Source organism: Lepidothrix coronata, unplaced genomic scaffold (assembly GCF_001604755.1).
Source record: "Lepidothrix coronata isolate B3197 unplaced genomic scaffold, Lepidothrix_coronata-1.0 Scaffold142, whole genome shotgun sequence".
NCBI lineage: Eukaryota > Metazoa > Chordata > Aves > Passeriformes > Pipridae > Lepidothrix > Lepidothrix coronata.
The window spans coordinates 1557860-1577394 of record NW_016690322.1 but is presented as its reverse complement, the minus strand read 5'-3'; the positions used below and the strand labels follow the sequence as shown (position 1 = coordinate 1577394).

The 19535-nt window shown below is 41.1% G+C and overlaps 1 protein-coding gene across 2 annotated transcripts in view; it reads left to right on the top strand.

Moving 5' to 3' along the window:
• The window catches only part of FNDC3B (fibronectin type III domain containing 3B), a 191794-nt gene that overhangs the window by 35331 nt on the left and 136928 nt on the right, over positions 1-19535 (top strand). For both annotated transcript variants that reach the window (XM_017827764.1, XM_017827765.1), the window contains 2 exons: positions 2334-2472; positions 10337-10412. In XM_017827764.1, the coding sequence (XP_017683253.1) occupies positions 2362-2472; positions 10337-10412 (187 nt within the window). In that variant the 5' untranslated portion in view covers positions 2334-2361. The remainder of the gene's footprint in view (positions 1-2333; positions 2473-10336; positions 10413-19535) is intronic.

Below are 19535 nucleotides of genomic sequence, written 5' to 3'. Positions count from 1 at the left end.
CTCACGGTAGATGTCTTAACCCTGTCTCACCTAAGTCTGCCTGCAGTGAAATACTGCAAAAAACCCTACCAGTAGCCAGCTGTGCCTTTTAGCCAGTGCTGCTGCTGGCATCGTCTCTGATGGGGTCATACCAGACCTGACAAATACAGGAAGCCCTTTTATTTATTTTCCTTATTTTTTTTTCCCTTTCAAGTGAGGCAAGTGTAGACACGGCTGTAGTGACAAACCATTAATAAAGCAAAAGGAATGCAGCTGTAAAACTTTAAATAATGACATGTCGCAAATAAATGTCAACATATTGGTTGTTGTGCCTGGAATGGAAATATTACTAGGAAAATATGTAGCTTCAAGCTACAGTCTGGCTTTCTTTTTTTTTCCCCTCAAGAAAATAGCATCAGTATGATGCTTAAACTCTGTTAAAGCTGGGGCTTTCGAGTCTGGGCTTTCATTTCAGATGAACGTGTCACTTATTTGGAAGAGAGGGGCCTGCTCCATATGGATTTAAAATAGCTCCTGTGAACATTATGTTCTTTAACAACTGTGTCTCAAGCATATTGAACTTCTGTCCTGTAACTGAGTCTTAGATAAAAGGAGGGATTTAGTTTAAGGGTGGATAATAATACATTGCCTTTGTTTATATCTCGGTGAAGTGATGATTAGAAAAGTGGTGTTTTCATACAAATAAAACACAAGAAAGAGCTTTGAGTGTTGTTCTAAATTTGGTACTAAATTAAAATGCTGGTCTCAAGCTGTGTGGCTGCAGGTGACAGGACCAGGTTTGCTTATCTTCTGAGAAACAAATGCACTTTTAGTCTTCTGGTTCTACTTAGATGTGAAGGGGCCTGCGTGATAACAATGAAAGGATAGATGTGATTCAGTCCATGTGGGCACTGCTGTCACTTTTAAATCATACAAGTGTCCAGGAGCTAGAAGAGCATCTCCTGGTCAGGCTGATGTTTCTGATCATTAAGTGGTTGTGCAGGTGATGGGATTGCAATGAGCTCTGGAAGTGGTTGATGAAAATGAAGACAACTATCAATTTAGTCATTAAACTAAAAAACTTTAAAAAATTTAGAACCTGGCACCACCTGGGTGCCAGACAGGTACAGGGATGTAAGGTTTGCAGGATGCTATGTCTGTGGAACCACATGCTCCAGCCCTCATGAGGTTGGCTCAGTCCTTCATCCCCTCTGGAGCAAATGAATTATCCTCCTGGTTTATGGCTCCCAGAACACTTTTCTTATGAGCTGGGACTTCCCTGTTGCTCTTGGGCAAAAGATCCCCTCTCTGTACTCTGTTGGTCTTGTGCCAGCTGAATACCTGACTGTCACCTGCCACCTAAGTCACAGCATATTCTTTTTCTAACTTGAATTTAGGATGTATATGAAATTACTCAGGAGGACTTTGGGATTCTCTGGCATGAGGGGTACTAAGGAGTCTGCCTGCTCAGCACTGGACACGTGAGAGTGCTTTGCTTAGTTCTTGTGCAGAAGTCTAGATAAACTATGTGATGAGATCATCCATTTTATTCACTAGAGCTGGATTATTGCCTTGTAAACCAGCATGATGGTACCCTTAATGCTGAATTAAGACTTGTTTTTACAAGGCAGCTTCTTGTGGTTTTAGCGATGCTCACATATCACACCAGTTAGCTGGGAAGGGGGAGGGTGTGCTGGAAGCGATGTGTGATTTTTCACAAATCCTTAAGTGAGATCGTCATTTTCTGTTGTTCTCTGTCTAGCACCGGGTGTTCAGAGCATGGGGATGTGCTGTCCCTCCTGCTCCAGCAGAAACCTTAATCCTTTGGATCATGATTAAATGCAAGTCAGGTGTCTGCTTTTTGTGTTGTAGTGGCGGTTCATGCTCTTTACAAGGCCCTAGAAAGAAAATGAAGGTGTTTGGCTTTGAAGTGTGGCTATTGAGTGAAACTGCTGTAACATCTTAATCATGGGAGTGATGTAGTTCTGAGAGCTGTGGTAGCAAGCAGGATGCTGATTTTTAGGAGAACAGCAAAGCTCTCTCAAAGTGTCTCAGAACTTGCCTGTTTCAGTGGTGAGGGCTGAGGATTATAATCATGGGAAAGAGTGGAATTCTGGCTAGTTGGTTTTTGGAAGTCTTGCATGGAAGCTTGACTTTCTGTGCTTTTGATCCACCATTTAAAACCTCTGTTCAGAGCCGTGAGTTCCCGTGTGCCATCCTGATGCAAAACAAGGGGTCCTGCTTAAGTTGCTTGATGGCAAAAGGACCTCCTGAAATGCAAGTGGGTTTGTTTTTTTGGTTTTTTTTTTTTTCCAGGGTCTTTAACTGCTGTTTGTTTTTTTTTTTCCTTGTAGGAAGTCCGTTTAGGAAAATTCTCCATGAATGTACGTCACAATGATGATGACCGACCAAATCCCGCTGGAGCTGCCGCCGTTGCTGAACGGGGAGGTAGCCATGATGCCTCACATCGTGAATGGGGATGCATCACAGCAGGTTAGTGAGCTTGGCTGCTTTAAATGAACTATTTGTGGGCCAACAAGGGATTTTTAAAACTTGGGAAGATGGCTTTCCTTAGCGCTAGGGAGGGCACAGTATTTCCTGGGACGCAGAGCTCTGCCTTTGCGCCGAAAAAGACATTAAAAACAATGCTTGAAGTGGACCATTAAATTGAATGTGTTTATTTGCATGTGTGTTCATTGAAGTAAAAATAATGGGATTGAAATAATGTCTGTAAGTGCTGCATATTTGCGGGCTTTGTGGAAAGTTAGTCTTATGATCTACTTGTGCTAACACTTGTCCAGGCGTCTCACAGTATCTGTGATGAGATTTTAAGATCTTAAAAATGCTGAGATTGGAAAAAAGGGAAGCAGGAAAGAAATGGAGAATAGCAGTGATGTCTGCTATTCTTGGCTTACCTGAATGTGCTGATCCCAGCAGACCTGTGTACTACCCTGTGCTTCATTATAAGAAGCAGACGTGAATTTTGAGTGGGGTTTTTGAAGGAAGGTAAGTTTACAGTTGCTTTAATTTTTTTTCTGGGAGATATTCTGTAATAAGCTCGATCAGAAGTTGGTAGAATGATCATAGGACCCTAATGGTGCCCTCATGCTGGGTTACAGCCTGGAGGTTCAAGCTGATAGGTGGTAGCTTTGCAAACATGTCACTGGGGTTAAGGTTTCTCTTTGTAGAACATCTATCCTAGCAGTTTTTCTGTGTTACTCAATTTGGTTCCCTCCTGATGTGAGACATTTCAGCAAAGTATTTTGGTGAAGGTAGAAGCAAGCTGTCCTTCTCAAATCAATGTAAAATGTCATTGTCTTACTTCTCATTCTCCTTCCAAGCTGCATTTTGAGCTAGAGCAACCTCAAGAGGAAGAATAATTTACACTTTCCTTGTAAGCTTCAAAGGCTGTTTGGTTATCTGGATTCTAATTATGATGTAGATTTTCATTGCTGTGATTTTTTTTTTTTTTAAAGTAATTTCTGCACAGTGTGCTTTGACTTGAAAAAATAGTAAAGAAAGGTTTTAATGGTTGTATTTATCAAGTCTAATATTAATATGCTTAAGTGAAAGAACAATCTTATAGGATAGGATAATTGCTCTTTAAATACATGCTTTCCTCCTTTCTGGAAACCATTTATCAGGTCAGACTGTCCTGTAGGTCCTTCAGAAAGAATAAGTGAAGTGTTCTGAGCCCTCCTTTGAGATGGGGCTCTAAGCCCAGTCTTTCAGTTTCCCCATCCTTGATGATTCAGCAGCCTTGCTTGGCAGATGCCTCTGTTGCCTTTAAAGTAGTTTCTCAGCTAATGTTTTGCAGTAAAAAGAACTGCTGGTGCACTGGAAGCACACTGCTGCTTGCTTTTACTGTGCTGTGCAAATGTGACTCAGCAGAACAGTTCTGGGCCAGGTCCCTCTTCTGCTTAAATGTTTGCTGGATGATGCTTTTAGACCTCATCACCTTATCTCTTTAAGTGCTTGTAGCTGGAATACCAGTTTTCCAGTGAGACTGTTTTGGCTTCTAATCTGGATGTGCCCTCATCAGTTGCAAAGCTTAACTACCTTTGTGCTTTATCATTTTCATCTTATTCCTGAAGCTTTAGTTGATGTCTTTGCTTTTTAAAAGTACAGTTCTAAAATGGAATTAAATTGGAATAAATGCTTTGATCTTGCAAATGGAACTATGTTAAATGTTCTTAATATGATTTATTACGAAGTAGAAGTGAATGTTAAGTGTTTGAAAGAGATTTATCTTAGTCACTTGCAAGGCAGGAACAGCCTTCAGGATAGACTCTCATAGAAATGACTTCCTTAGAAAGATGGCTTATATTATTCCATAAAGAGGTGCTAGTTTTAGGAGGACATGTGCTTTTACAGGGTGTAATTACAATCTCTATTAGAAAGCACCACAGCTGAGCTGATGGGAGATGAGACATGTGGAGTTTTCCAGGCTGCAGTGTGGCCAGCAGGGAGATCAGTGCCTTGTGCCTTGGAGCTAACAGAATGGAGGGTCTGATGGGATGCTCTGGGCACACTTGCTGTTGCTCACCCTTATGTGTTACTGGATTTGTGGAGCCTCAGCCGTGCCAGCATGATAGAGCTGTGCTGTGAGCTGTGTTGGAAATGCTGAGCTCCAGAGAAAAGCCCTTTCATAAAAGACCTTTCTCAAAAGACCCATTCTTAAATATGTAGAAGAAAGACTGGAGCTGGTGAAACACCTTGGCTTTGCCAGCAGCCAGCTAGAGAGGGATGCAAAAGGCAGTTCTGCCAGTGAAGAGTCCTGCAGTGTAAGGCAGTTGCATGGGAATGTTCATTTGCTCTATCTTCCTGAGGGTAAGTGCTGCGGAGCTGTACAGGGCAGGGCGAGGAATGTCTCTGCCTGCTTGAGTCTCTTCCCTAGACTACCCAAAATGGCATTTTTAACACTAACTTTTTTTTTTTTCAGTTTCCCACACTTTATTTCCACTACTGCTGACCGTATTTAATGCTTTCATGGCCCTTCCAGAGCTGCTGCTTACTCTGTTTCTGCTTTTAATCCACTTGTAACTCCTTTGGGGATTCAGGGAGCGATAATTAACCTTTTGGTCTAAGAATTTCAATGCTTTCCTGTAGGTACTCCACTGCAAGCTCTAAAAAGGTTGTAGTAAAAAGTGGAGGGGCAGCTAGCTGTGCTACAGCACATCTGTACAGAATGTTGGGAGATGTAATGTGTGAAGTTTTATTTCAGCTGGGTTTACTCACTGTGCCTGCAAAGGTGTAGCAAGTTTTCTGCTTGCCTGATCTTTGTAAAGGTGTGTTTTATCAGCTCTGTGTTTTCACCATTTGGCTGGAGCTCAGGCACTGTGCATAGTGCTGGATGTGCTTGTTCTCATCTTTTGGGGTCACATGCTTTAAACGAGGGAGACAAGAGTCAGTCTGAATCAGGAATAAGATTTGGTACTTCCCTGTAGCACAACTCTGTGCACCGTGCAAGTGTTTGAACTGTACCACAGCATCTGAGCTGAGTGAATGAACTTCCTGCCAGAATGTACAGTTACTTCTTCAGGGTTTCTTGAATTATATATTTGTTTTATTTATACTGCTTTTTTGGCATGTGTTTAACGTGTCATAAATTAGGAGGTTCAGAATATGTCACTTATGGGCTTTGCTATTGAGAGCACTCAAGGTAAACTGACTGAATTGCTTCATGCCTCTTTTCGTGCCTCTGGTTTTTGTCCTATCAAAAAAAAGATTGAGCTCAGAACGCTGTTATTAGTTTTTAATGAAATACTGTTTAATTAGTTTTCAAAAGTCAGTGTTTTATTTTTTAAGATGTAGTGTGTTCCCTGGGTTTTTTTTCTTACTGAAGAGAGGCTGAAAGTATTTACTCTTTCCACTCCCATGTGGCTGAGAACTGTGTTACTAAGAAGAGTATTGCACCCAGAATTCTTTGGACCTTCCCGTGGAATGGATGTGGAAATTCACTGGGATCTGGGGCACAGTTTTTTTTAAAGTAGAATATAGTACAGATCCAAGCGACTGTTTTGTTTTTTGGTGTTGAGTTGTTTGATTTCTTCTTTTCCCCAAAGATGCAATGTATTCCAAAAGATTTGCACTGTAGAAATTGTAAATACAGTAAATTCTTATGATTTAAAGTGTTTGTGAGGAACCTGTGGCTGGATCCCAGGGGGTGCCTGTGATGCCATGCTCCCCAGTTGTATGAAGCATGATACATCTAAACAGGGAAGGCAAAATTCACCACATGGAAAATGCTTAAGAGAGGGTTTTAATAAGCCACAGCAGTGCAAGGGGCTGTTTGACCATAGCAAGGAAAATGCTATGGCCATGGTCCTTCTCAGGAAGGGGAAATATTTTATATGGGGACTGTATTGCATCACATGGAGGCAGGTGAATGTTGTCCTACTCACTGGCTCACCTGTGCTCACAGATGAGGGCCCACAAAGCAGCTGGGAGGTGATGGCCTGACTTGAGAGTGAGTTTTCTTCTGTGTGCCTAAACACGTGCATAAGTAAACCAATAGGACACAAAAAAGTTGATAATAGCATATGCCCTTTGGTCCCTATCAGGTAACATTTCTGTCTTTGTGTTAGACTGTTTATCCACAGTGTATATAAATTTTATATCATAGAATCACAGAATTGTTCGGGTTGGAAGGGACCTTTTAAAGCTCATCTCATTCCAGCCGCCTTCCAGCTAGACCAGGTTGATCCAAGCCCCGTCCAACCTGGCTTTGAACACTTCCAGGGATGAGGCATCCACAACGTCTTTGAGCAATGTGTTCCAGTGTCTCACTGCCCTCACGGTGAAGAATTTCTTCCTAAAATCTAATTTTAACCTGCTCTCTTTCAGTTCATATATTCCTGAATCTGAGCTTTAAGCCTGTGTTAGCTTTGTGGGCAGGTCTGTTAGTCTCTTTTCCCAGCTCCCAGTAGGCACGAGAGACAGACAGTGGGAACAAGAGGGACACAACTTACATGTGCTTGGCTTGTCATGAAAACTTAGACTGGATGTACTGTGTGGGACTGTAAATATTTATAGTAACTATGCAACTTAGAAACATTCATCACTCAACAAACATGGCTTTCGATAAAATGTAATGACATTCTGAAATGCCAAATAAAAGCAGGAAGTGCATTATGGAAATAATAAGCTTTCTCTGAGGATGCAGCAGGTAAGGCTGGGCTTCAGCACCGGGTGGATTAAACTGTTAAATTAAACATCCAAGTACTTTTTAGGGAAAAGAAAAAGCCTTTGGGACTGTGCTGCTGACGCCCTGCTTGCAGCTGTCACAAGCTCTGATTTTTGGATGGGAGGAGGCCAGGGACTGAAGCTGGGCTGGAGTGACCTCGGATGTCAAACCCCACCCTCGAGATGCTGCTGACCAGCACTGTGGGCTCCAAGTGGCTCTTCAGGCTCTCTCTCCTCTGTTGCCATCTCATAAATGTGCATATTCAGGATGATGAATATTGGAAGAGCCGTAGGGCAATTAAAGTTCATCTGGGTTTGTTTTCATTAAAATGAAGACGTTATCTTTACACTTTTTTATTGCTTTCCTCAGATTTTTAATTAAAAGCTTTAGAGGCAAGGCGTTCTCATGAAGATCTCTTGTGTGAAAGGGAAGAGAAAAGCTGCGTTTCAGGCTGCAGAATATGGTTTTATTGTTTATGAGGACGTGGGGAAAACTAAATCTCGGAATTAGTTTTATATACTTAGTGTGTATAAACAAAAGAAATTGCAGTGCGCCTGGACATTATTTGTCCCAGGAAACTGGGATAAATTGGGGGAGTTGGCTGGAAGATTGCCAATATATAATACTCAGTATGTGCTGGTTTAATGGTTTGGCTTCAGCTCTGTATGGTCGGTGCCCTGCAGTTGCAATCTCTTGTCATGTGCAGCATGGGGTGAGTGCAGAGGGGGTTGGGTGATGGGTTGGATTATTCCCCAGCTTTGAGAAAGGGTAGGCTGGGGCTGGGTTGCAGCCTGATGGAAGGGTCTGCCTGCAGTGCAGGGCAAGTGGAGGATCTTGCCTGAGGAACCTGATCACTGCTCCTGGGTGTGAGTCCACTTCAGTTACACGTGTGTGCTGACTGTCCTCTGTGCCCAGCCCTTGCTCCAGTGTTGACCCACATCAGTCACACGTTGGCTATTCCTGTTTGCTCTTGATATGACTGCTTTCCCCCAGCAACAGCCTGTAAATGTTTTCTTCTGCTCCAAAGGTGGCTAATTTGAGCATCTGTCAATAAGGAGTTATTTCCATATCTATAACATTTTAATAGAAGCTACTATATATAAGTCCCACGCTCTGCCCATGGGCTCCTGATGGGGGGGATGAAGCTGTGTGGCTGCTGCCCTACAGGAAACTCATTTGTTGCTGGAACAACTTGTTTGTTTTAAAAAAAGTGTGTGAATTAGGCAAGGATAACGCGACCGCATTTTGACTGTCATAAGCAACAGCTGTTATTGGGTATATAATCTTTTTTTAATGTGGAAATACAAGGAGTTATTTTTAAAGGACAGTTGCAGGCATGCTAATGTGGATGCTTGGGCTGGTGATGGACTCCTTGGACAGGAATTTGTAAATGAATCCCTTCTGATAACTCTGTGATAGGGTTGTGTAGTCAGAGGAGTCCCTCTCTCCCTGTCGGTCTTGTATCTTCTGTTATACTCAGCTCTCTGTTTTAACAAAAAGTTGGAGCTTTTCATGCAGGAGGCCTCAGTCTGGTTAGGGTCTGTATTTTGAGGAGCTGGACCAAGCTCTTCCAAAGGTGTAAAGGTGTGCGAGGTCTTCTGATTTATGTTAATCAAATGCGTTAGTAAATAACCAGCTTTAGAGTCGTTGGTTTACACATCTAATGCAAATAAGCTGATGGAATATTTTTATAATTCTTTGCTTCTTTGTGTTCTGGTTTCTGGCTTGTTGGTTGTTTTGGGGTTTTTTAAGCCGGATGACATTGCTTTGCTCTGTGCTTCTGTTGACCTGATGCCCATGTCCTGTTGTGGATAATTCATGCCTATTCATACCAAAAGAGCACTTAAATGCTGTCACTTAAATGTCAATTGTTTGGAGATTAGGGATGGAATGGCTTTGTGCCTCTTATCTTTTCTGAACCATTTATTGTGCTCTGTATGCTGGATCAGATCCACACTGATCAGCACTCCCTGAGAAGTGATAGTTGCAGACAACATAATGGCTTTCATATGTCATTTCTCTGATTTCCAGCTTGTGCCTTAAAATTGTTGCTGGAATAATGGGTTTCTGTAGGATTACTGTAATTCAAAAGGTCATTTTTAGGTAATAATTATCTGGTTTAAGGAATTCAGAAACACAACATGAATTCAAATTGTCTTGCCAGATAAAATGATTAAATTCTGCATGCAGACATCCCAGAATGTAAAGACCAGACCTAAATTTGGAGAGGAAGGTTTCACCAAAAAAAAAAAAAAAAAATTAGGTTAATCTTGGTATAATCTGAGAATTTAGTTCATATCTTGATTGAACTTCTGACAATGCACAGTTTGCAGAAGTGTGTTTAAAGTATTTTAGTACCAGTTTCACAAACAGCAAGAGGGGATAAATGGTCACTAGTTCCCAGTGAAACTGTCCATTAAAGAAAGAAATGTAAGTAAAAACTTTTAAACCCATGATTTCAGACACTGGAAAATGAATAAAGATGTGTGTAACATACCCTGAACTGGGAGACATTGTGGTGCTTCCTGGTGTTTGTAGCTTTCCCATCGTCTGCAGAATTCAGCAATGGGAGACGGGGGTGATCTTTTTATTATTTAAAAAATATTATATTTGTTAATACATAAATAGTTCATTGCTGGTTCTGCATGCAGATGTTGAACTGTGTGTGTGCCTATGGATTTTGCTTAACTGAGATCTGCTATGTGTAAGACTGAAGGATAAATTTTAAAAAATGTAACAAATCAACTTCCCTTACATGGCAAAAAAACTTCTATTCCTGTGAACTTGAAATCCCAGCATGGGTTGGTGCTGCCTTAAGTTTGTTACGTGTGCTCTCGGCTCTCGTGTGCCAATGATCTGAAGATTTATGTCCTTAGCTGTCAGCATTTGGCCAAGTTAAACACACTCTCAAGAGTTTGGTGTGGATCCCAAAGCCATAATTCCCACCTGTGCACCACCAAGTTACATCTTCATTTCAGCTCTCGAAATGTAGACGGGTAGGTGGACTTCAAATCTCTACCTGCTCTTGCACCCTGCTGGTACCCAAAGATGTGGTGTACCAGTCTGTTCAGTCCACGCCTCTTCCAGAGAAAGGATAACACACTTGTGTTGGGGAAAATTCATTTTTGAAGATCACAGCGAAACAAATTTTTTTTTTTCTTCTTTCTGCAGGTCTTTTTCGTTCAAGTTAATCCAGGTGAAACCTTTACAATAAGGGCTGAGGATGGAACCCTCCAGTGCATCCAAGGTAAGAGGATACAGGAATATGTGGATGAGCATTGCTTGCATTATGGAATACTATTCTGTCATCTCCCCAAAAATGGGATATGCAGTTCTGAAAATATACTGAAGCACTTAGGAATGAGAAATTGCAGACGTGGCTGCTCTATGTATTCTAGGAGTTTAATATCTCCAGAATGAGTCATGACTTTCTTGGAAGTCTAGGAGATTTCTCTAGAATTTATTTGTTAGTTATTTGTCAGTCCCATTTTGCAGTCTCTTTGCATCTTTTCTGTGCCCCCTCCTACTTAGAAAGTGGAGGAGTGGGTGGTTGTTGCTTGTAGTTCCATCCCCATGGAAATGATGAATTAATAGTTGTTTGAGATAGACCTTACAGAAGCTTCCCTGAACACCATCCAGGATTATTTGGTCTTGATGAGCAATAATAACAGCAATTTAAAACTGCTTGTTGAGATTTATAGCCAACATGCTGTGTGGTAAGAAATTGGTCCATGTGGCAATTAACAGAGGAATAAAGTTGGCTACTCCTTTTATTTGAAATGAATGCTTTATTCTGGCTTAGTACATTAAAGATTTCCATTACAAATATAATTATGACACCATTTATTTATAATTTTGCTCTTGCTCAAAGTGGTGTTCAGACAGTGTATTTAAATGAATGCAACTTGAAACCTCCTGGTTCTGTATTCCCAGTAATTTAACATGTTTGTGCCAATGGGGCTTGTTTGCTACTCATCAGCAGTCTTTCATAAAATTGATTTAGAATTTGTAACATAAAATAGTCTCCTTTTTTTTGCTAGAGCTGCAGTATTGACCACCGAAGTACACATGTTTATTTGTACGCACCCTTTAAGTTCAGTCTGAAAATTCTTGGTAGTCTTTACCTGCTAAAGCTTCAAATCCTACTTTATTGTAAAATATGTTTATTGCTGAAATAAGTACGTGCTTCAAACACAGAAGAGCACCTGACTGTATTCCTGTTGTTTTGTTTTTTTTTGGTTTTGTTTGGTTTTGTTTGGTTTTGTTTGGTTTTGTTTGGTTTTGTTTGGTTTTGTTTGGTTTTGTTTGGTTTTGTTTGGTTTTGTTTGGTTTTGTTTGTTTGTTTGTTTTGTTTTGTGTATTTTTTTTATTTTTATTTTGGTAAAGCTGTTTTCACAGTGCAATTTGGAATTTAAATAGTGGTAATAGTGATCTATTGCAGAAGAGATCAGCCAGCAAATATACTAAGATTGAGATTCGTGACAGTTCTGTTTTTCCTGTGCTCATTATAAAAGGCTTAATTTGTGTGCAGTGTTTTTGGATATTACACACCTCCTTGCTCCACAAAACTTAGTGTCTCTTTTTTCCCCATGACAGAGTATTTTGTGTGTTTAAAGGTTAATGTATTCCCTATATGTAGGGCAGCACTCGGACAATAATGATGCATTTTCTGTTGCTCCCCCAGTGCACTATGACTAGCAAGATACAGAATAATTTTAGCACTGTATTAAGGCAGCATGAAAGTCTCTTTTTGGGCAGTGCCTGTGAGTTGGTGGCTCCCTGTGGAACGGATGATACTCGCTTTTTCCTTAGTGCCACGCATTCAGTGTTATGACATAAGATGTGCTTGTAAATATTCACAGTATGAAGGGCTGCTTTATTATAAATTGGGTGATTCTCTTGAGTTCAGGGAGTGAACACTGTTAATAAAAACTTGAGATGTTGTGGCTCGGTTACACTAAATTCTTCAGGATATACGAAAGCTGCTCTTCCCTTTGGCGTGTGACTGTTCTGCAGGGACAGCTAATTTTGCTTATGTAAAGAAATTTTTGTAGCATTTTTTTACATATGACTTCTTGAGAAGCTTGAAATCTTCAGGTTGTGCCCCTGGAGCCTGTTCTGGAAGTCCTCTGAGCCACTCCTTGGTGTCCAGGACCCTGTTTAGCTGCACAGCTGTGGTGTATATGGGGATGAGTGGTGATGCTGTGCTTTAGAGGACTGAAGCAAAAACAACAGAGAAAAAGAAGTCAGTGTATCTTCATTTGTCTTCTCAAAGTTGGAAGAAAGGTACTTGCTTTAGGAAAACTTCTGTTGGAATAATCCTCTGTTTTAAACACCCTGAAGTGTAATTAGCTACTAATTGAGTAATCACTGTTTTAAACCAGAAAGAATAGATGCACATCTGAATATCTCTGTTTTGTATTAAGAAATACTTAATACAAAAACTTTTTCTAGTTCCTCAGGGTTGCACCAGTAACATAAGCAGTGGAAACTTTAAAAATAAAAGTACTCCTGAGAAACTACCCCCTAAATACTATAAAACTGGAATAAGTGTGTACTGGTAATCGAAGGTGCAATGTGTTACAGCAAGTGCTCTCTCCATTCCTATTTTCTGTTTGCTTGTAGCTGGAGGTGACTTGTTTAAGATGCTGATTTGCAAGTCCCATAGATCACTGTGTTGGGCTGAATTAAGCAGCTCTTGGAAACGACAGTGGCTGGGAGAAGTTCGGTTGGTCAGTGGGCATGGAGACGGTCTGTGGTTTCCTTGAGAGGACAAACTTAAAGAGAAAATAAGTAAAAAAAAAATACAAAAAATCTGGTCTTTTGAAAAAATCAAGCCCTTCAGTGCACAGTCCCCACATCAGGTTATTTAAGGAAGTGTCTGAGCAGTTCCAGGTGCTCTCACCAGGACTTGTGTTGTCAGCTGACTTCCTCAGGGTTTGCCTCCACTGCCCCATGCGATAAAAGAGATGCTGTGGTATGTGACTTTTGTAGCCTTGGTAACAACAGCCAAATAAAGGAGTAAAGAAGGGGAATGTTTGGGATTAATTGAGATTAATTTTTTAATAGTTGCTGGAAGCTGAATCAAGTGGAAGCCCGAGGCCTGGCACTGCCTGTGGGGGCAGGAGGCACGTGCTGGGCTGTTAAACACCTGAGTGCTTGCTGAATATTGGGGCTGGCCACCTGGGCTGTGTTACGAAGCAGAAACATAAAGCACATCCTTTATTTGTGTGCGATTACATGACCAGTCTTTGTTCCTTTTAAGCCCTGTGTGTGTTAATGACAAAGTATTAGTGTACTTCCTCTGGGACTCCCAGTATCCCTGGGGAGCAGGGGAGGGAAGCCCTGCTCGCCCTGTGCTGCCAACCACCCAGACTGAGCTCTGGGCTCTGACTGCAGAGCTGTGCCTCTGTGGGTGGTTCAGGGCAGGCTGATTTAGGATCTTAGTTCAGTATCTTTGAGAGATGAAACGGCTTTATGTGCTGTATCATCAGTATTTTAAGAGCTGCTCTTTATATGAAGTTTTGACAGATAATAAATACTTCATAAATGCGTCAATACTTTAAATACTTCATTTCCTTTTCACATTTTTTCCACTTAATTTTTCACAAAGTCGGGTCTTGACTGTTGCTAGCTCTGCAAGAAAAGGACAAGGGCAGGGCATATCCTCACCCATTTCTTTGCTCAACTATTAACTGTGGACCTTCTACTTCCTTTATATGAAAGATTGCTGCTAGTGAGTGCTTTGGGGTAAAACCTCACTAAATGAAATATGGCAAAGGGTGAGAATATGGATCTGATCAACTGTAGAATGGGACTGAAACAACTCTCTGTATTTAAAGAAAAAAAAGTATTCTGCTTTCTGAATTTCGGAATAAATAGATCCCGGGTAAATATGACATGTTCAGGAAATTCCCCTTTCCCTACTGAAGAGTGATGTTTTTAGCCATTATCTTAAGATCTTTGGTAGGAACTTCTGTTGCTGCCTGAGAATTGTCATTCACACTTCACAAATGGACAGTTTGTGCATAGTTTGGGGCAGTGAAGCTGTACTTGAGAATCTGTTCAGAGCTTTTTCATCCTGAAAGGCAATAATGCCAAGCTGTCATACCCACTGTGCTATGAATAATATGGACAGAATGATTATTCTGGTGCCACTTGACCTTGCTTGTCACTCACATGTTGGAAATACATACGTACAGAGTATGCAGACTGCGTGAAGCTTCTATCCATTGATCACACAGAACTGCTCAATTATTGCTAAATGTCCTTTTTGTTGCCATCCATCTGAATCATCCTCAAGCTGGGGTCTCATTTTCTGCCACAAAGCAACCAAACTGAGTTTTCTGCTCTGTAATTTTCTGTATATATGTAAAGCTGCAAAAAGCCTGTAACAAGGGTAAAAGAATAGGTAGCAGAAAAGCAGCTGACAGAATAAAAATTGGAATTCCTGGTATATTCTGCCTAACCCATGCTGCTGGAAATACACTTGAAACTCACCTCTAGCCTTTGTTCAGTATGCCAGCACAAGGTTTGGGATAGTGAAGCACGAACTTTGTCTGAAAAGAAAACATATATACTAATGGGAAAAAAACATGCTTTAGTTCTGGCCTTGAACAAGGGGAATTCACCCTTGCACAGGGTAAACAAGGCTGTGCATTAAACTGGCTTTTGTGATTTGTTCAAGGACAAGGTACAGATGTGCAATGGCATAGAGGGCTTATAGCTATGCTGAAGCATTAACATCTGTGTTGTAAACAAGAACGTAAATTGCCTTTGGGTGGTTACATTTTGAAATGAAAATAGGATAAAAACATAGGCAGTTTACTAATACTGATATTTCTTTCAAGTGATGTTTTCAAGTGTTTTGCCATTGAGGCTGAACTTGAAGCCCTTGCTTGTTCTTATCTTACAAAACAAAGAATGCAAGCACTAAATTTCAGTGCTGCTTTTCTTGTGGCTCTAAAAGTGAGTAACTTGAGAGAAAGGGCAGAAGTATGCTAAAAATCTAGCAGTGGTTTCTCAAATGAAAGATTTCCTGGAATTATTATTCCCTTAATTTGCTGGGTGGGTGTGGTTTAGTGTGGTAATGCAAAGGAATGGATACTATTAAAGGTTGAACAGCTGTATATTTGTGTAGGAAGAGTGTGTATGTCAGTGAAATAAGGCTGTTGGTGTAGTCTAAGCAAACCAAACAAAGTCTGCTTGTTTGGTGTTTTTTTTCCCCTTTATGGTATGAGATTTGAAACGAGGAAGTGAGTCAGTTTCTTGCAGGGAAGGAAAGAGTTGAAAATAGATGGGACATGGTAGAAGCAATGAGCAATACCTGTGGTGTGTTACTGGTGGGGACAAGGGCGCCAAGATGAGAGCGGTGACGGGCACACACAAGGGAAAAGGTTGGTCAGAGATTCACTGAATGGTTTGGGTTGGAAGGGACCTTAAATATCATCTCATTCCCACCCCCTGCTGTAGGCAGGGACATCTTCTGCTAGACTAGGTCTCTCCAAGCCCTGTCCAACCTGGCCTTGGACACTTCCAGGGATGGGGCAGCCACAGCTTCTCTGGGCAACCTGTGCCAGGGTCTCAACACACTCACAGGGAAGAATTTCTTCCTAACATCCAATTTAAACCTACCTTCTCTGTTTGAAACCATTACCTTTGCAATAACCATTGTTCTGTTGCTAAATGCCAAAGTCTCTCTCCACGTCTCTTGGAACCCCTTCAGGCACTGGAAGGGGCTCTAAGGTATCCCCAGAGCCTTCTCTTGTCAGCCCAAATAGCCCCAACTCTCAGCCTGTCTCCATAGCAGAGGTGCTCCAGTCTTTTGATCATCCTCCTAACCCTCCTCTGGACTCTATCCTTCTTCCACATTCTTCTTAGTTGGGGGCCCCAGAGCTGGATGCAGTATTCTAGGTGAGGTTTCTCAAGAGCAGAGCAGGGGGGAGAATCACCTGTCTTGACCAGATAGTCACTCAGGTCAGAGGTTGGGGTGAAAAAAGCTGAAGGAGGTGGAACAAAAAAATACAGGCACAGGTTAACTGGCTGTGTTTGGAGTGCTGCAGGTTTACCTGGTGCTCAGAGTGCCTGTTCCATTGCTCTGCAGGTGCAGAGGCAGGTGTTGCATTCCTCATGGGTGGAACTGGCACGGTTTCAGTCTGAGATGAAATAACAGTGGCACCTGAAATCACGTTGCTTTGGAGAGGTTTACAGAAGGCTGGAAATACACTTTAATAAAGGGTAACTGGTGAAATCTGCACCTGGAAGGTTCTTTGGGCCCTTCAGGGCAGGCACTGCCTGCATAGATGAGAGCCAGGGGCTGGGGTCTGTCTAGTTCAGTACCTGCTTCTGTCCAGAGCATCTTCTGAATTATCAGAATTTGTCCCTTGGTTAAGTTTAAATAAATTTATTACTGTTTTCAAAATATGCTTCAAAGCACTGCGTGGATTAGAACATTAAATTTGGCAAAGCAGGAAGAAATAGAGTCCTTTTTCACTTGTGTCTTCTGTCTGATGGTAGTTGGGAAATGCGTGTGGTCAGGCATGTTCCTGGGACATGGAAAGGGCTCCGGGGCACATACCAAGGTGCATGGGAGCAGGACAGGATGGATGTGCTTTGGCTTTGTCAGGGAATGGAGAGTGAAATGCAGGGTAGGCTCTGATTTTTGTTTCTGCTTGTTTCTCCCAAGTGTTTTGACTCTTTCCACCTACGTGCTGGTGGGCAGGCTGGTTGCACGGGATGGAAAACTTTCTGTAGGAAATGTAGTTTCATTCAGACTGTTTTGGTCATTAGAGTTTGGAGCAAAACGATCTGTGTGGTGGTGTTTTAAAATACAGCTCTTGGTATTAAATAGCTTTTGTTTACACTTTGTTTATTAAGTTTTGGCTCAGTTTCTTTCTGTTTTACAGTAAAGGCCCTTTTCATCCTATTATGTTTTAAAAAGTAACTCTTACTACTCATTTATGTCGTCTTGCTTGACTTATAGTACTTGGTGTCTAGGTTTAATGTTTGATGGGAAAGCCAGGCCTGCAATACCCATTGGTCTCCTTGGTGTATCAACACATTTAAATAAGTTTTTGATTTATTAAAGTTCTTTCTAGTAATGGACAAATGAGAAATTATCTGCACAAGCATCCTGCAGAACAAAGCTGTGGCCGAGAACTCTAATCCGGAAGAATCCCGTGTCACTGTAATTCCTGTCTAACCATCCTTTGTTGTGTTGGCCAAAATATTTGCTTTTCATAACAACAGTCAGTATCATCCTTTAGAGGCACTGTGACCACCTTCTGTCTTGGGCAGCTTTGGAGTGTCCACAAGCTCAGCTCTGTAGCATGGGCACATCCCCAGACCTGGGCTCAGTTGTGCTTTTCCTGTTGGGATGATATCCATGGTGCACTCCGTAGTCTTTCGAAGCTGTAGCTATAAACCACCAGTTGTTAATACTTAATCATATAATAGATACTATTCTTTTATTTTCACGTAGTTGCCCAATTGTTAATCAGAAAATACCAGAATTTGCGGTGTAACCTTTTATCCTTTGTGTTATTTCTGGTATTTTTGGTGACTACCTGTATGTCAGAGATGGGTGCTTTGGCCTTTTAGTGTTTGGTCACCTTAGAAAACTATAGTCCTGATGGTGCAGCATTTATCCTTCCATATGCAATAAATAACTTCCAGGTTTTTATACCTTGGTGAAATTTGTGTTGAAATCTAAGAAGAGAGAGCAAAGGGCTTTTTCCAGAGTAGATTTTTCCCATGTTATTGTCAGTGAGATCATACCTCCATTCTCCACTCATCTCATGGACTTTGTTTTTAGCACACTACAATCAAGTATAGGAAACCATGTAAGAAGCCAAGAGTAAACAATGGGATGCTTTGTTTACTGTGAGAATAATCTTAGCTTCTCCATTTTAAAGCCGATAATGCTAAGAATAATCATGGAAATTTATTTTGCATGTGTGCTATTAAATCTTGAACCAGATGCACCTGCACTAGTAGCTTTGCTCTGTGGAATATCTACTCCCTTACAAATTGGTAGCTGTTATTTATTACAGCTCCTCTGACACAAGAGAAAAGAAAAAGGAAACTTGGCATGTAACTAAATTTTAATTTGGCTTAATCTTTCCAAATCCCAAAGTTTGAATGTTTTACTGTATACACTGTGAGGAGAGAAAGGAAGAGCAGTACAGCTGGAACTGGAAATGTTTTCGAAACACTATGACTTTTGTGAGACCCTTGCTAATGGTCTGCAGCCTGGTCCCTGGGGAAGCCACTGCCCTGGGATGGGACCTGGCAGCCAGTGCCATGTCCTGCTGACGTGGCCTCTGGGCAGAGGAGCTTTGGCCCAGGAGATGGGCAGGGGCCGAGTCACCAGCAGGGTGAGAAGTAAATTAAGATTTCAACCATTCCAGTTTGCACTTACATAAAAATGAAGCATCTTGCTTCTCAGCAGAATAGCATCTAAATGAGCAGAGAAGTAGTTCTTGAAATTTGTCCTTTGCTAAAAAGAAATTTTTTTATTTTTTTTTTTTTTGGAATGTCTAAGAATCTGCTGCTGGGAAAAGCATTTATCTCTAGAATTAGGACAGCAGACTTGAAAGACTAATGTTAGAACATATGGTCTGGGCTATAATTTCAGACTTTTTTTGGGTTTGTAAATATGCAGGACTTGTATTTGGGGTTTGCGTCTGTCCTTATTTTACTTGTGTGAGTATGCGTGTGTATATATACATATATATATATATATGTCTGACAGAATCAGTAAACATGGTACATTCAAACTAATTTGAAGGGCACTTGGAAAGGCTGTCTCATACACCATACTATCAATTTTGAAAAGTCTCCCAGTATCTCTGGATCTCTCCCCAAAGCACAGGGGTGCTCTGTGAGCTCATTGATATCTGCAGGAATGCTGGAGTTGTCAGTGTCAGCCCTGCTCAAAGACAAATAATCCTCCAAGTGCAGACCCAATGCATTCCAATTAATGGTGTCAGGATTTTAAAGTCCAAGATCCACATTCTTTTCCCAGTTTACTCAGGCTGCAGACCTTGCAAACCCATTAGTCAGTTCTTTTAGTCCTTTTACAGTGTATTAGTGCAGCTACAGTGCTGAGTTAGTAAAACAATTGTAGTCATTTTTCTTAATCTGAAGCAATTATATTTGTTGAGCAGAGGAGTCACAAAATTATTCTATCATCTTTATTAAATTCTATTCTGTTAAATTCTATTACTCCTCCTCATAGGCAAATGTTTAGTTTCCTACACTTTTTATTCTTTAACCTGTGTAAGGTTAATGTTGATGTAGGAGATGTGGATTGGGGATGGGGATGAAGCACATTGTCACTTAGAATCATTGCATGGCTTTTACCATTATG